Source organism: Balaenoptera acutorostrata, chromosome 2 (genome assembly GCF_949987535.1).
Source record: "Balaenoptera acutorostrata chromosome 2, mBalAcu1.1, whole genome shotgun sequence".
NCBI classification, from domain to species: Eukaryota; Metazoa; Chordata; class Mammalia; order Artiodactyla; family Balaenopteridae; genus Balaenoptera; species Balaenoptera acutorostrata.
Window position 1 is genome coordinate 126,447,845 of NC_080065.1, and position 17,391 is coordinate 126,465,235.

The 17,391-nt window shown below is 41.3% G+C and overlaps 1 protein-coding gene and 1 pseudogene across 1 annotated transcript; both read right to left on the bottom strand.

The window, feature by feature from the left end:
* Positions 1-6,225: 6,225 nt before the first annotated feature.
* LOC130707291 (mitochondrial ornithine transporter 2-like) lies at positions 6,226-9,842 on the bottom strand (annotated as a pseudogene).
* A 2,651-nt stretch (positions 9,843-12,493) lies between these two features.
* On the bottom strand, positions 12,494-14,850 carry LOC130707340 (transcription initiation factor TFIID subunit 7). Its single transcript, XM_057541497.1, has one exon. It carries the CDS (start codon positions 14,075-14,077, stop codon positions 13,028-13,030), a length of 1,050 nt encoding a protein of 349 aa, XP_057397480.1. The 5' UTR covers positions 14,078-14,850; the 3' UTR covers positions 12,494-13,027.
* Between the last annotated feature and the right edge of the window lie 2,541 nt (positions 14,851-17,391).

Here is a 17,391-nt window from a genome sequence, read left to right on the forward strand (position 1 = left end):
CTATCAACTGAATGAATAAGCTACGGCATACTCACAAAATGGAATGTTTTACAGTAGTCTAAATAAATGAATTACAGGAACACAAGATTATTGGATTTTAAAAATAAATATTAGAGAAAAGTACCAAAGTATCCCATATAGTATTTTACCCTTACTATAAAATTTAAAACAACTAGAAAAATATATATGTGGGAGTAACATATAATACAAAAAAAAAAAAATTCAAAGGAGCAAAGAATGATGCACATAGAATTCAGGATGATAATTACCTTCATTTGCTGGGGGCCAGGGAGTGGCAGGAGGGACCATTTGTACGATTCGATGTATATTACTACCAAGGTCCTGGCATTTGTGGGGAGGTACTGTGTTCACGAATTCTTATTACTATTTTGATAGATAACTACATATATAGATATACAGCTAAATGATATTGGATAGGTAAGTAAATAAACAATGCAGGTCAGGTATGGACTAATGATGACAGTTTATCATAATCCAATTCTGTGATCTTGAGGTCCAACAGTATAAAAATAAAACAGCACATGTGAGAGAATATACAGCACACAGAATCACCAGTGAAGTATTCTTGCCAAAAATGTTTAAGCTCAACCAAGCCTTTAGAGTTTCTCTCAAGGAGTGAAAGTCCTGAAACCCAGGAGACTTCCTGCCTAGTAACAGACCAGAATCAATCTGGAGGAAAAATTCTTGGATATAGTGCAAGGTTCTTATCGATGTGGTCCAGCTTTGACTCCTGACGGCAAAGAGAAGTGGAGAGGCCAGCATAAAAATAGAAGCAGAGAATTAAAAATAAAAAGCAATGTGTGCTAAAATCCTTAATGCATTACAAAAGACAGTAATGGCACTGCGGCAGCCTCGGGACTCAGAACCGAAGACTTATCCTGCTGCACGGCCTCTTCATGACCAAGTGGGTACCTGAGTCCAGGTAGATTCCCATGTCTGGTGCTAAGGAGACAGAGAAGGCTTTTTGTGGACAAAACCTCCAAGAACCTAGATCGGGAACTCAGAGCACGGGTTGAAGGGTCTGCCATTCATTGAAAGGCAGAAAGGAGTCTTTGCTCCGAATGGACAAAAGAACGATTTGTAAATCAATGAGCAAAGAAATTAAGTGGAAGGATGCCCCATTAAAGTCTGCTGGTTATTGAGGAGGACCCAGTGAAACTACTTTAGGCTGGAGTAGAAATTCTCACTATATAGACAATTATCTGGCTTCTCTGTAACAGAAATAATACTCTTTCTGAGTACAATTTCCCCCCCCCCCACAGAATGTGCAGAATTGTTAACAGACATCAATTTTCTACAAAACTACTTACCCACCTGCGAAATTTTTTGTCTCAAGGTGCAGACTAAAGCCAGTAATACCAAATTTTCTGAAGTGGTTTTGAAAAAGCCATTATATCTGTGGCAATGAACAGAGCATCAGAACAGATGATACTCCACCAACCTTGAAGAGATAGGGACACAGGAAGATCCTAGTCCGCCTTTTAAACATCATTTACACCATTCACAAGGAGCCTGTATTTAAAAGTGCTGGCATTAGGAGGGCGCTGAAAACACGGTGGACCATGGAGCTCAAAGGGCAGACCACAGACTTAGATGATAGTTCCAACACTAAAAGAATTTACTTTCTAAAAAGGCTCTCAGAGGAGATTCCTGGGCCATTCTACATGAATTGGGAGAGATCAGAGAGACCAGAGAGTCATAGACTTTGAAAACAGGAATTTCAAAGCTCAAAGGATGCTTATGTTGGAAACGCAGGCTCCAAACAGAGGGTACTTTCTGGCTTGAGCAAAAAATCTCCTGTGACTGTTTTAGGCACACAACAACTTCCTGATAATAATTATCACCCCTTCTTAGAGATATGGGCCAGAAGAAAAGAACCTACTTTTCTTCCAAGTTCAACAACTTGGGGACATTTTCTTGTTTAATTCAAGAAAATGATCAGGTTTGATACTCCACTGCCAGATATGGTCCTTCTGAGATATTACATATACTTAACTGCTGTAGGTTGGTATTGGTATCCCATGAAAGCTGGAACAGAGAATGAATTTCTAGCTACAGTATCACTATAGCATTGCAAGATGCATACCATCTGGCCCTGACAGTAGACCAAAGGGTATGATAAGGTTTTTCAAAGTTGAGGGATACCAGGGAGTTCCCTGGCAGTCCAGTGGTTAGGACTCGGTGCTTTCACTGCCGTGGCCTGGGTTCAATCCCTGGTCGGGAACTAAGATCCTGCAAGTTTTGCACCATGGCCAAAAAAAAAAAAAAAATTGAGGGATAGCAGAGAAAATTTTAATTTTAAAAGATACATGCAAGTTCATAGTAGCACTATTTATAATAGCCAAGACATGGAAGCAACCTAAATATCCATCAACAGATGAATGGATAAAGAAGATGTGGTATGTATATATATATATATATATATATATATATATATATATATATATATACATACACACACACATACATACATACACACACACACACACACACACACACACACTGGAATATTACGCAGCCATAAAAAAGAATGAAATAATGCCTTTTGCAGCAACATGGATGGACTTAGAGTTTATCATATTAAGTGAAGTAAGTCAGACAGGAAAAGACAAATATATGATATCACTTATTTGTGGAATCTAAAAAGATGATACAAATTAACTTATTTACAAAACAGAAATAGAGTCAAAGACTTACGGCTACCAAAGGGGAATGGGGGAGGGAGGGATAAATTAGGAGTTTGGGATTAACATATACACACTACTATATATAAAATTGGTAAACAACAAGGACCTACTGTTTAGCACAGGGAACTATACTCAATATCTTGTAATAACCTATAATGGAAAAGAACCTGAAAAAGTATATATACATACACACACACACACACACACACACACACACGTATAACTGAATCACTTTGCTGTACACTGGAAACTAACACAAGATTGTAAATTAACTATACTTCAATAAAAAATAATTTTTAAAAAGTTGAGGGATAAATTATACTATGTGGAAGTAAAGTTTAAAATAAGGCTAGGCATCAGAAATATGGATTTCACCAACTTAAATCTTAGAAATAAATACCATCTCACCTCAAAATAAATAAATAAATAAATACATACATAAATAAATAAATAGTAACCTGTGAGGTGATGGACATTAACTAACCTTATTGTAATAATCATTTCATAATAAACACGTATATCAAATCATAACATTGTACACCTTAAACATGCACAATGTTATTTGTCAATTATACCTCAATAAAGCTGGGGAAGAAAAAAGCAAGAAATACCATGGAACTAATTTAAAGACTACAAAGAAACCACAATATAAAAACAAAAACATAGTTAAGGAAAAGATTTTATACACACACATCATTGATTTTACATACACACACACACACATATACACACATAATTTGGATTCTATTTGTTTGTTCTAAATTGTATTCTACAATATCACTCTTCTGACTGTAAAACAAACATCTAGACCATCAGATCCCTGAGAACAGAAACCAGACCATTAATATCTGAATACCCAGAGCTCAATACAGTATACTGTAATTGGTGTGAATTCAATAAATATTTTTATTTAGGTAAATAATTTAATGATAGAACACTCAAATTTGTTTAAACACAATATTTCAAGTTATTATATTTTTGTCTGAGTACAGATCTGAAGTGGTACAAATTGTATCTAAAATATTGAACCATGAATTAAGCAAAAAGAGTGGAAAACAATTCTTCTGACTTAGGTTTCACTTCCTTACTGCCACTCTTGCTTGCCTCAAATGATTTCTATTGAAGATATTTAGGTAAACCTTTAATGGACAACATGTGAAAAGGTCCATTGACAATAGAGCTAATTGAGACGAGCTCATGGGTACTGAGCAGGGGGCCTTCGGACTCTGAAAGGTCCACTTCCTGTAGAAGCCATTCCTGTTTTCTTTTCTGCTTTAATCCAGACCTGCTTGAATGAAGCCTCACTAAGTAGCTACTGACCACTTACATACGTAATGTATAACTTAAATGTATAAATAACTTAGAAGTAAAGTAGAAAAATGGTTTTCTTTTGAAGAAAAAGCAAATGGAAGACCAGCCATCGCTCTGGAGCACACCAGGCATGACACTGAGCATCCCCTCGCCAAATGTCTGCCCCAGCCCCCATTTGTCAACATCCATCACCCTGACCCTCTTGCCTCTGGCAATATGGCTAGACTTACCTCAGAGGCTTCACAGATAGAAAAAAGCTGAAGGAAACTGGGGATTCCATACCAGGTGTACATTCCGCCAGCAGTGATTGACACACACGCTATGGACGATCATTAACACTGGGAGCCTGCCTGTTTTCAGCTTTACAGGCTGCTTAAGAACACTTCTTATTGAGAGACTCTGCTGGTCTTAGATCATCATGGAATGATGAGGCTTACTTTAGTAAGAATGACCCTCTTACATTATAGGGCCAAAGAACAGATGCACAAGTGTGTAGGGATCAGATGAACTATTTTTTTTGTTTTTGGTTTTTGTCAGTGCCTAGATACATACATATGGTATAGTTTAATGAAGTTGCTTTTCTTATGTTTCATTGCTTTGTAAAGTCACATCATATATACAGTCATCAATAAAACTCACAGATGGCCAATACAAAATTTAGAAGTTTCCAATACTGTAAAAAAATGACGAGGAGTTATCAGCCCTCAGGTAAACTTCATAATGGGTCAGCCCTCACATTAATCACTGTGGACTGCAAGCACTAAGTTCTGTCCAGTTCTATTTGAGAGGAGAGGACTTCATCCACTGGTAACGTCACCTGATCACCATCAGGGAACAAAAAGTTCTCATGGCTTTGGCACTCTCTGTTCCCTGCAAGGGTTTCTGACTGGTGGAGGCAGAGAGGACAGTGAACGATCCAAAGGGGATCAACAACCCCTAAATGGGCCAATAGTACATCCTGGAATCCTACCCAGGCCAGGACCCTGAGACTGGAAGCTAAGAACTGTTGTCAACTACATGGGTCTTCATCCAAGCACAGAAGCACAGCCCCATCCCTCACCCCTTCCTCAGTCTAAAGTAGAGCAGAGGGGAAGCTCTTTGGGAGAGGAGAGGAAGGAAATTTGGTACAGACAAAGGCCAGGCTACTTCCCAGAGGACTAATTCTCTAGGCCACACCTAACTAAGAGTGTGGAATATGATCCCACTGTGAAGATGAATAGCACTATTTTAAGAGTAGAACATCTTGGGAAAATCCAGGATGCCTACTCTGAAACTTTAACTCGAGACTGTGGAAGACACATCAGTATGCAGGTATATGCTCCTCTTAAAAATCTAGACGACAGAGACCGCCCTGGTGGTCCAGTGACTAAGGCTCCACGCTCCCAGTGCAGGGGGCCCAGGTTGGATCCCTGGTCAGGGAACTAGATCCCGCATGCCACAACTAAAAAAAGATTCTGCATGCTGCAACTAAAGATCCTGCATGCCGCAGCTAAGACCCGGTGCAGCCAAGTAAATAAATAAATATTTTTTTAAAAATCTAGATGAGAAAAAATATGAAATCTTGCCATTTGCGACAAGATGGAGGGACCTTGAGGGTATTATGCTAAGTGAAATAAGTCAGACGGAGAAAGATAAATACTATAGGATTTCACTCATATCTGGAATATGAAAAACTATAATAAACAAACAAAACCCCAAATAAATGAACAAACCAAAACCAAATAAAACAAACATGTCATTATAGAGAACAGAATAGTGGTTATCAGAGGGGGGAGGTAAAGGAGGGATACAAAGTGGATAAAGGGGATCAACTGTATGGTGATAGACGAAAAATAAATTTTTGGTGGTGAGCACATTGTAGGGTATACAGACGTAGAAATATAATGCCATAAATCAAGGTTACCTCAATAAAAAATAAAATAAATCATTGTAGATGAAAAAAATGTAGATGGATATTTTCGTTTTCAAGCACCAAAAACTTTTTAAACACTTTAATTGGCTAATATAGTGCACATGTTAAGCAGACTTTTAAAGAGACGCTACATCTTGAGTGGGTTAAGTAATCATTAATAACCATCTTGAAACATGTTTAACTCGGTTTTTCTGGTGACATGAGATTAAACATGGAAACCAAACTGTGTTTCACTCACAACATATAAGCAAACAAACTGCATGTACATGTGTAGATTTATGCAAAAGCCCGGTGATACAACTATATTTAGCTTTTCAGATTAGGTACATACGGCCACCCACTCACCCTGTATTATCTCACCAAACACAAGAGCAGCAACTTTTCTATTTCAATACAATTATGGGCAGAAATTATATGATATAAAGTAGAGGTTCTTCCATAAAGGTTAAGATTTAGCATATAAGCAGGGAAGACAAAAGCAAAGTTCCCATGAAGTCAAAAATAATACCACACTGGTCCAGTGCTCCATGAAACTCTGAGTTAAATTATAGTCCTCAAAGGCGTGTACTTGGATCCAGATTCACCAAGACACTTCAGTGTGCTTCAAACTGGCTCATCATCATCTTCCTGCTGTATTCATAAGCCAAAAATAGTGCCGCATTGGCAGGGAACGCTCGAATCAAAGTAGCTTTCAGACCAGAATATAAAGCTGCTACTCCTTCGTTTTTCACAACACTTAAAAAGAGTTCTGATAAATCCTGCCTGTTTTCCAAACATGGAAAGAACCTGAATTCTGGATTTGATACAATCCACTGGGTATATGACAAGCCAAAGGCAAATTCCAGCAATTCCACCGCTTAACATCAAGGGGACAGGGCCTAGTTCATCTTTTGATCCATCCGAGGCAAAAAACGATCGGCTCAGTTCATAGCCACCGAAGAAGAAGAAATAGCCTGGTACTACTTGAAATAGAGTGCTCGTGAGTCCGTGGTAGAAGCCCAAGGGGCCATCCTTTCTAAGGATACTCTTCACGACGGACCAAACTGTATTATGGCTTTTTGCTATCCTCCCTGACATCTCCAGTTCGTGCATGGTCTGCAGCCGGCACTTCACGAGCTCAGTGGGGCACAGGGCCAGCGCGGCAAACGCAGAGGCGACGGAACCGGCGGCCGCAGTCTGCAGATCATTCAGCTTCGCCTGCTTGTCCAATCCAACCACTTTCCTCACGAATTGTTGGCAGAAGCCGTAGCACAAGAAGAGGACTGAGTTCTCGGCGACGTAGGCCATCAGCGCTGGCCCGGTCCCTTTGTAGAAGCCCTGCAAGCCCACCTGGGAGTACGTCTTCAGGCCACAGTCGGCGAGGCCCTTGTACAGGCCAGGGAACGTCTGCATCTTCACCTTCATTGTGTCGAAGGGCTGCCCGGTCAGGACGCATGCTGTGCCCCCAAGGGCCCCCGCGGTGAGGTCGATGGCGGCTTGGATGGCAGGATTGGATTTCATGTTCGCCCACTCTCTGCTGGTCTCCGAGGAAGGGAACTCTCTGGAGCTTAGGAGGGCGTCCCGTGTCCCGCCTGCTCTTGGCTCTCTCTGCGGGGCGGGAGAAGCCGCTTAACTCCACACTAGGCCGCGGGCCGCCCTCCCCACGCACTGCAATAACCCCCGGCCCGCGGGCCCGCGCGCACCTCTCCTGGCACCCTGCAGCCGCCGCGTCTGCGCCCTAAACCCGTCAGCCGCCCGCCCGCTCGCTCCGCGCCGCCCGGCCGTCCCAGCGCCTGCGGGCCCCGGGGCAGACTAGAGAAACACTTCTAATGAATCTCAATACAGCAATAGAAAGCTGTCCGATAAATTCCTGCGATTACGGCCAGAAACTCTAGGCGCTGCTGCGGCGGAGGAAGACATGCCTTCCTGTTCGGCTAGAGACCCCCGCCTCCCAACTCCCGGCAAAACAAAATGGGAGGTGCTTGATCGCGCCTGGGGTCAAAGGGTCAATCTACAGAGACAAAGGTTTAAAATAGGGAAAATGAACAAACACTTGGGGGGTTTTACCTGACAATCGGTGGCTCCTTCGGATCAGAAAACCCTTAATCGTCTCCGGAGAGGAATGGCGGCTCCACAAAGGTGCGGGCCGCCGCGCCTCTCCAGGTGTCGCTCTTTGCTCGCCGAGGGTACGCCGGGGGAGGCCGGAGGCGGGCAGATCCCCTATTTCGTGGTAACATCGCCGGGGATCCTGGCCTGAAGCCCTGCGAGCTGGTGGGACGCAGGGCCCTCGTTACTTCTAGAGGTAAGTCAAGGCCTTGTACAATCGCTTTGGAAAACATTTATATACAGCTTAAAAACTTGATATAAAAGACCTGTGTGGCTCTAGCGCTCTGTGCGTGCTAAGTCTCGGGGTTCTTGCCGAGGAGCCATGCAGCTTTATGCAGCAGAAGTTCTGGATATAACTGACTACAGGCCTAGTAGGCAAGATGCAGTTTGGGGCATCAGTGAGGGTACCGCTGTCAGGACACACTTATCCTCCCAGATGCTTATAATCCCAGCGTTGGAACGAATTCTCTTAAAGTTTACATTTTAAGCCCTAGGCGGTATTTTACTTTGGGGGTAAAAACAAAATGGTGGAGGGGGCAGAAAGTATGCTAAAATGATTCTTTCATTTAGAAAGCTTTCCTTGTCTGATTCTTTGGCTATCAGTTAATATTTAAAAGTGAGGCACCTAAAAGCAGATTGTGCATGGATACGGTTTGTCAACAGGTAGACTTCATTGTAGTAAATAGTGACTTGGCCTTTTCTTTGGAGAGTGCCCAAATGTATCTGGATTTCTTTTCTCTGGTACCACATGGTTTCTTCAGAGAATAATCTTCCAATCTTGACTGTGTGTGTGTCTGTGTGTGTTTGCGGGGGAGGGGGGGTGCGGGTGGTGTTTACCTTGGGTACTGATTTAATGACACCAAGTGGGAGAAGAGGGTTGACATCCTGCAGTCAGAAAACAGACTTTCACACAATTCCCTTGTTCAATGCTATGGACCCCCAGCCTCCATCTGTGCCTTCTTTGGTTCAATTTACCCAGAAAATAAACTTTCTGTCTGTGGGATGGGTAAGGAAAAGTCATCTGGCTTGAGTGAGATAGGGCTCCTGGACATCCAACAGCTCTGAGCACAGATTTTATCTTACTATTTTCTTTGGCTGTGCCACATGGCATGCAGGATCTGAGTTCCCAGACCAGGGATGGAACCTGTGCCCCCTGCAGTGGAAGCCCAGAGTCCTAACCACTGGACTGCCAGGGAAGTCCCTGAACACAGACATTAATGAATCCTGTTTCTAGCCTCACACCTTCCCTCTTCCTTGGAAACTGCCTGCAAAAACTGAGCCTCAGTGTCTATATCAAGTGGGTTTGTTTCTCCTTGGTATACCTCCTTGCAGACATTTAGCATGTAACTTTCTGTGATCTCTGAATTAATTTATCGTTTCTTCATCTGCTTTGGCCTTCTGAAAACATTGACATCTCTCATCCACTGTTGTCTGATCTCCTATTTTCCTTGCCCTTGGGGGTTACTATGTTATATTAGCAGGCTATTTGACAGAGAAAAGAGATTCATGAGAACAAGGTGCCATTTTAAACTAGAAAAAAAAATTTTTACTTTTTTAAATTTAAATTTTTTAAATGTCGTATCACATTTGATGGTTTTTTAAAAATAAAATTTATTTACTTACTTTTGGCTGCATTGGGTCTTTGTTGCTACGCTCGGGCTTTCTGTCGTTGCGGCAAGCGGGGGCTACTCTTTGCTGCGGTGCACGGGCTTCTCATTGTGCTGGCTTCTGTTTTGGCAGAGCATGGGCTCTAGGTGCACGGGCTTCAGTAGTTGTGGCACACGGGCTTAGTTGCTCCACAGCATGTGGGATCTTCCCGGACCAGGGCTCGAACCTGTGTCCCCTGCATTGGCAGGTGGATTCTTAACCACTGCACCACCAGGGAAGTCCCTCACATTTGAGGGTTTTTAAAAAATGTTTTGGTATTTTAAAACTGTCAATTAATTACCTATGGTTCATTGTTTATTTTTTTTTTGCTACTTTATTTATTTATTTATTTATTTATTTATTTATTTATTTATTTATTTGGCTGCGCTGGGTCTTCAGTTCGTGCGAGGGCTTTCTCCGGTTACGGCAAGTGGGGGCCACTCTTCATCGCGGTGCGGGGACCGCTCTTCATCGCGGTGCGCGGGCCTTTCACTATCGCGGCCCCTCCCGTTGCGGGGCACAGGCTCCAGACGCGCAGGCTCAGTAGTTGTGGCTCACGGGCCCAGCCGCTCCACGGCATGTGGGATCTTCCCAGACCAGGGCCCGAACCCGTGTCCCCCGCACTAGCAGGCAGACCCTCAACCACTGCGCCACCAGGGAAGCCCCCATTGTTTATTTTTTAAAAGCACATACTGAGTTTTTACGAACACAAGAGATGCAGGATACTACAATAAATCATCAAATGCTTTTGCATTAAATTCATATATGTATATGTTTTGGAGAAACCAAGTTAGTAATCAGCACCAGGGATCATGAGGGCATTAATAGGGAAATGGTCTGTAACTTCACTGAATTATCAGACATAGTTGTGCAATAATACACAGATCTCAAGTTCCATGAAATATATTTAAACAGCTGGACTTGGAGCACATGTACTCCCACGCATACATGGAAAATAATAGCAAAGGAACTTCCAAATTTTCAGTGAAGACCACCACCCTTAACAAGATGCACACCCACATCACACGTTCCCTAGCAATCAGATTGAGTAGCCAGATAGGATTACCAGAGAAAGTAAGGTTTGAGCTGAGGGCTGAGTAACAAAAAGCTAGCCATGAGAGTATCTGGAGACTGTTCCAGGAAAAGGGAAATGTAAGTGTAATATAAGTAAAGCTCTGTAGTGTGAAAGAGCTGGGCATTTGAAATACAGAAAGAAGGCCAATATACCTGCTGTGTGGTAAGCAGTCTTCCTAGTCTGTGTTTTCACACAATTCTTACTAGGTAATAAAAGTTTAAGCAAAGTTCAAGACAGTCCTTCAGAGACATGATTTGTCACAATTTATCCAAATTTTTTTGTCTCTAACATTTGATCTACAAATTCAAAATGTCAGGCTTTATGACATTTAGATGTGAACATAAAGATCCCATTTACCTAATCTATAGAAATAATGCAAAACAGAGGCCACACTGACATGCTTATTGCAGCATTCTGTGTAATAGCAAATTTCAAATGGAACAACCTAAGTGACCGGCAATCGGGGAGTGAATAAAATTAAGAATTTGTAAAATTTCTGCACTGCTTAAAATTTTCAGTGAGTTTTTTCTTATAATATTTTAAAACACTAATTAAAAAAATTCAACTTCCATTCATGAACTCAGAAATATTGAAAACCGTAGCCCAACTATACGTCACATTCATCAGGCAAGGGAGCTGTGAGAAAAGTGAGTCTTCTTTGGTAACTCTGGATTTACATGAAGGGAAATGGATCCCAATCTTCTTCAGTTAAGTTTTTCTCTTTTGAAGCTGACATAACAGATAATTACTCTTCATTATGGAGGTTTTAATATTTATGCAAAACCAAGCTGTAAATGAATCAAATAAAAAACAAAGCTACAGTAGTAAACGGACTCAGTTTGCTTATGCTGTGGATGTACTTGAAGCAAACTTTGTTTCTGCTGTAATTTATAAACTTTGATTTAGAGTGATTCTTTAATTTGAAATCAGTCAACCCCATTTAAAGCAGCTGTTTCTTCACACACTTTTCTACCATTTCAATCAGTCTTTAATTCAAATTTTTAATCCCTGTATGTTCAGACCCTAGTAAATAGGCAATAATAGTTTGCTTTTATTCTAGGAATTGTTCTAAGTCCTTATATGTATCAACTCAATAGCCAACAACTCAAGGGCCCTGAGGTAGGTAATATTATCACCTCCATTTTAGAGATGAGGAAACTGAAACCAACAGATTAATTTACTTGCCCTAGATCAATCTCAACTAGGTCACTGAACTAGGATACAAACCCAGGCACCACATCTCCTGACCTTGTGATTTTAATCTCTTTACTCTTCTTTAGTTAAGTTTACAGTGACTAACAAGGCAAAGTACCTAATCTCAGTGAATTTACAGTCTAGTGAGGACACGAGCAACAGGTAACTTAAGACTTTGGTATGATAGATGCATAATAGTATTTATCCCAATAGACTATTATAGAGAAAGAGTAGTAATTAAACTCCTTGAAAAAAATGTAAATAAGCTCAAGATTGAAAATAGTGAGAGAATGTGGTGAGATCAAGCTGAAAAAAAAGAGTTTAGGATAGTTTAAGAACGTTATTTCCTGACCTCCAAATGGAGCAGGTGGATTGGAAACATAATGCAAAGATGACATTTCCCCATTTCTTTGCCTCTGCTGTTCCTCTTTTTCTTAAATTCTAACACAACTGCTTCTTTTCCTACAAAACAGAATCCAATTGGTCAGTCCATTAAACCCCAAAAAGAAACCACTTCAGAAGAGGATCTTATACCCACTACCCCTAAAAGAGCAAGACACATTATAAGGTGAAAATTACTTGCTTTTATTTGTTAAAACAACTTTATGAAATGATTTGCAATGCAAAATGTGGAAAACTGCTTTGAATAACTGGGAAAATAGCTACAGCATGGCAAAACATATGTAAACAAACTTCACTGCCACCAGACTAGACTCTACTAATTTATCTCAGATGGCATCACAGAGTAGCAATGGCAGCTTCTGGTAAATGGAGAAACAGCAGCAAAGTCCTGCAGTGAAGCTGTGATAAATTACTAAACTGAACTGTTCACTCCGCTAATCCTACAACTTCCCTACATTTATCTGTCTATACATTCCTACTTCCTACAGGACAAACACCCACCAAAGTGGTTCGAAAAGACAAATGAGATAGAAATTCACAATTATATTTGTCTACAAGACAAATCCAATAGAAGGCAGTGGAGGAAATTGGGAACTACTGCAAAGTTTTACTATCTAGTCCAGGTGATGAAAACAAAGTTTTCCTTTCAAGGCTGACCACTGTCAGGAATGAAATTAAGTATCAAAACTCTCTTCACTTCTCTAGGAGTGATTCTAGCTCTTCTTGCAAAGAGCTGAGCTGCTCCTTTTCTCGGTCTTCCTTTTGTTTCAGTTCATCCAGCACAGCCTGAAATCTGTTCTTGAGAGCCAGGTTTTCCACTTTCATGATGAGATCCTCCTGTCGCTTTGCCCTGTCCTGGGTCTCCTGGAGCTTGCCTTTCATGTTATCAATCTGTTTCTGAATTCCCATAACCAGCTGATTAGTTCCCTCGTTTTCTTGGTGTTGTTCATCTGATTCATTTAGCTTGTCCTGTAGCTGCCTTTCCAGATCTTCCTCAGTGTCAATGATGTTTATATCTTCTTCATCTTGATGCTGTGTCTCATCTTCATCTTCACTGCTGCTGCTGAGATCATTGAATATCTCCCGAAGCTCATCATGTTCTAATGAGTCATGGCCCTGCCTGTGGCCAGACATTCCTGGGGAAGCGATATCAAGGCCTTGATTTTCTGTTTCTTTTGTTTCATCTTCAGCAATTATTTCCCAACGGGTACTGACAGCTTCAGCATCTGTGCTCAGCAACCGCTTTACTTCTTTTTCCACATCTGGAGACTCAATATACTTCTTCTTTGCTGTCTTACGGAACCTTCTCTTTCTGACATTTTTTAGAGGCAGAGTAATTCCATGGTTCCATATAAACTTTTTCTCTTTGTCCTTATCCTTTTTCTTGCTTGCTTTGGGATCAGCAGAGGCAACTGGTTCCTCAACAGGAGGATAGAGATCACCATCAACTGTAGAGACAAGCATCTGACAGACATCAGCTGTCTTGTAAAAGGTTTTTTTATCAATGGTTTTCAAACTTTCCGTAACACATGGCAGATCTACCAATTTTGACGCCAGTGGGACCCGGTCCACTCTGACAATTCCATGACGCCCATCAGGGTGTAACTCAATTGACAGTCTGTCCTTCAGGTTGACATGACCAGACTGTACCGCCCGCCTCACAGTAGAGGCATACTCCGGAGGTAGGCGTAAGATAAACTGGCTCTCTAGTTCGTGAGGAGCATCATCTTTGCTCTTACTCATCTTTATTTCTTTGTGACTCACTTTTTCTCTAATAACCACTTGTTGCACTAAAAAATTTCAGCTATTTCAACAGAAAGTCCAGTTCTTTATAAATTGAAGTCTTTAATTACGAAGAGTTCTAGGTAGAACAGCAACTAAGCGTCTATTCTGAATTAAGCCCCAAGTCTTTCTAAATATGCTGTGACAATACCAGTCGTTACTGACACATTGCCTTACTCAGGTCCATTTAAATCTATTAGCTGCAATACCAAGTTCCAACCTCTAGATGCCGCTGCAGGACAACGCAGGGAAAGCAAATGGCGGCTCCTACGGAACGGTTTTCGGCACAGAAAGTAAGGCTCAGCAGATACTCCCAATCCACAAACTCTCCCGGAACAAAGATACGCAAAAAGCGGGGCGTAGTGAGCTCTCTTCGCCTCGGGTACTTACAATCCAGTGACGGTTATAAGTCCAGTTTGTCCGGACAGGCGCGAGCGGAAAAGGAAGCCACTCAGAGCAAGGTGGCCGGGAGCCGAGCGTCTCCTTCCGAATTCCTTTGTTCTTCCCGGCACTTGGCAAAGCGATCCGCTGATTATCGGTGAAATGGCTCAGGACGGGCAACGCGAAATCTCGCCAAGAACCGCAGCTCCGAACGCCAGATTCTGCAACTCCGCAGCTCAGCGGGCCTCCGTCCGTTGCTGCAGACCTAGCCGAGAAAAAACAGGTACGTCACCACCCAGGACGCGAAGCTGCTGTGAGTCGCAACACCCCTCGGGCGGAAGTGCGGGCTGCCCCAGCGCGCGCAGGCGCAATGCGCGATTACGCTATCCGGCGGGTCTTGTCGTCTCGCGAGAACTTGGCCTTCACGGGATGAAGACTATGTTTCGTAAAGAGCTGTTGGTTTAAGAGTATTTAGAGAAAACGGTTCTAAGAAGGACATAGATTCTCCCGCCCGCCTCCGCTAAGCCAGGGCTTTTACCGGATCGCTGTGGGGCCGGATACCTCCTAGGCTTCCGGGTGATTGCCGGAGATAGGGCGTCCGTGCGGAAATGGTGTTTGTTTCTGGAAACATCTCGGCATCTCCACAGGCTATATTCAATCTGGAGCCGATAAAAGAATTCATAACTAACCATACCGTGGATTTTAAAGTACCCAAGTCAGTGGAGTGAGGACATGCAGCCCACTATAATTCTGTGTTTGTTGATTATGAAGATGTCCGTAGGAGGCCCATGACTCGGTCTGTTTCGGGTTTGAAGACCCCCTGAGGGAACAAGGGTGATTCCTCTTTTTTTATTTTATTTTATTTAATTTATTTTTTTATATAGCAGGTTCTTATTAGTCATCCATTTTATACATGTTAGTGTATACATGTCAATCCCAATCTCCCAGTTCATCCCCGCCCCCGCCACTTCCCCCACTTGGTGTCCATACGTTTGTCCTTTGCATCTGTGTCTCAATTTCTGCCCTGCAAACCGGTTCATCTGTACCATTTTTCTAGGTTCCACATATATGCGTTAATGTATGATATTTGTTTTTCTCTTTCTGACTTCACTCTGTGTGAGTCTCTAGATCCATCCACGTCTCTACAGATGACCCAATTTCGTTCCTTTTTATGGCTGAGTAGTGATTCCTCTTTTTAATGTGTTTGACGTAGATATAAATGTAAACAGAGAAGGTAGTGTTCTTCTGGAGGCCCATGTTCATTTAGGACAGTTGCCTGAAAGACGAATAGTCTGATTAAAGTAGAATATAATTGAAGGATTACTTCCTTCTACTCATTTGCCAGTAATTTTTAAATTAGTTTGGAATTTTAAAAAATCCACCTCTACTGTTTGGATAACTTTTCTGCTTGCCTCTTCTTTAGGTGGTCAGGTATTCTTCAACATGTATTTATAGTGCTTCAGTCTAACTGTGTAACAGTTTCCACTTACTCCTATTCATTTCCATTTATTTATTAATAGGATCAGTTTGGTAGATTATCAAGGTCCTTAAAATTTCAATTTCTGTTCTCTAAAATATCAACACCTGCATCTAAGTTTTAGAGAATTCACTTAAAATGTGATTAACATTTAGAAAATTCACTTTATTTCTTTATGTACTTATTGTCTCCCTCACCTAAGATTGGAAGCTCCATGATAGTCAGGAGTCTAATATCGTGTTCATCCGGTCCCAGTGCCTAGTATCAAAACGTGTGAGATAAAAAATATTGGCTAATTGAATGAAACAATTGATCCATCCAGAAAGAACATAAATATAATCTAAATCCTATAATAATTTGTCAGAGAAAACACATTGTATGTCACCTTAAAATGAGATAGAGCCACTTTATATATACATTTCCTCTCCAGTCACGGACCGTGCCAATTGTTATGAGGCCAGAGGTTTGCAAATAGCGTGTGTGAATGTGACCCCTTTGGTTTCGTCAACTGTGCTACTGTGTATCATGGGGTGGAATTTAAATGGTTTGGCACCAGTTTGGTTTTTTATGTTAAGTTTGAAGGAAAATTATGCTCTTCTACATAACTGTACTTTAGTTCTTTGTTCTGTAATGTGTTGAAGAATATTAGCTGATGTATATATAATTTCCAGGATGATCTATTTCCTCTTTTTGAAGAAATTTTTCCAATGTGCTTGTCCCTTAATTGTACCTGATTTTACTTACTTCATAGATGTGAGTTTAGCATGCTAGCCTTTGCATAATGCTTTATTTAACCCTATAAAATGTGAGGCCATGCTTATACATGAAAATAATCCAAATATTGCTTTGCATTTTAATTGCCTATGAGCTTTATGATGCTCAAATATCTTTGTCACAGAAAATAACTTGAGATAAATTCTGGGCAATTCAGATTTGCCAAAATTAGGGTGTATTTTAGTTATTAAACCTTGAAATGGAAGGTTGTCAGAGAGATAATTAAAAGGATCAACTGAAGTTTCCCCTAAAGTATGTACCTCCTTCAATCCTGAAACATATTTTCTGTTTTTGAGTTTAATACATTTTCTGAATGCTATTTTTTGAGGGGTAGTTACATTGATCCTACAGCTAAGGGCACTGCCACATCACCATTACCTTAATGTCTATTGATAAATCCAGTTATTGTTGTTGTTGTTGTTTTGACTGGGGAACTGAATTTTTAAGTTTGTTTAATTTTTTTAACACCTTTACTGGAGTATAATTGCTTTACAATGGTGTATTAGTTTCTGCTTTATAACAAAGTGAATCAGCTATACATATACATATATCCCCATATCTCCTTCCTCTTGCCTCTCCCTCCCACCCTCCCTATCCCACCCCTCTAGGTGGTCACAAAGCACTGAGCTGATTTCCCTGTGCT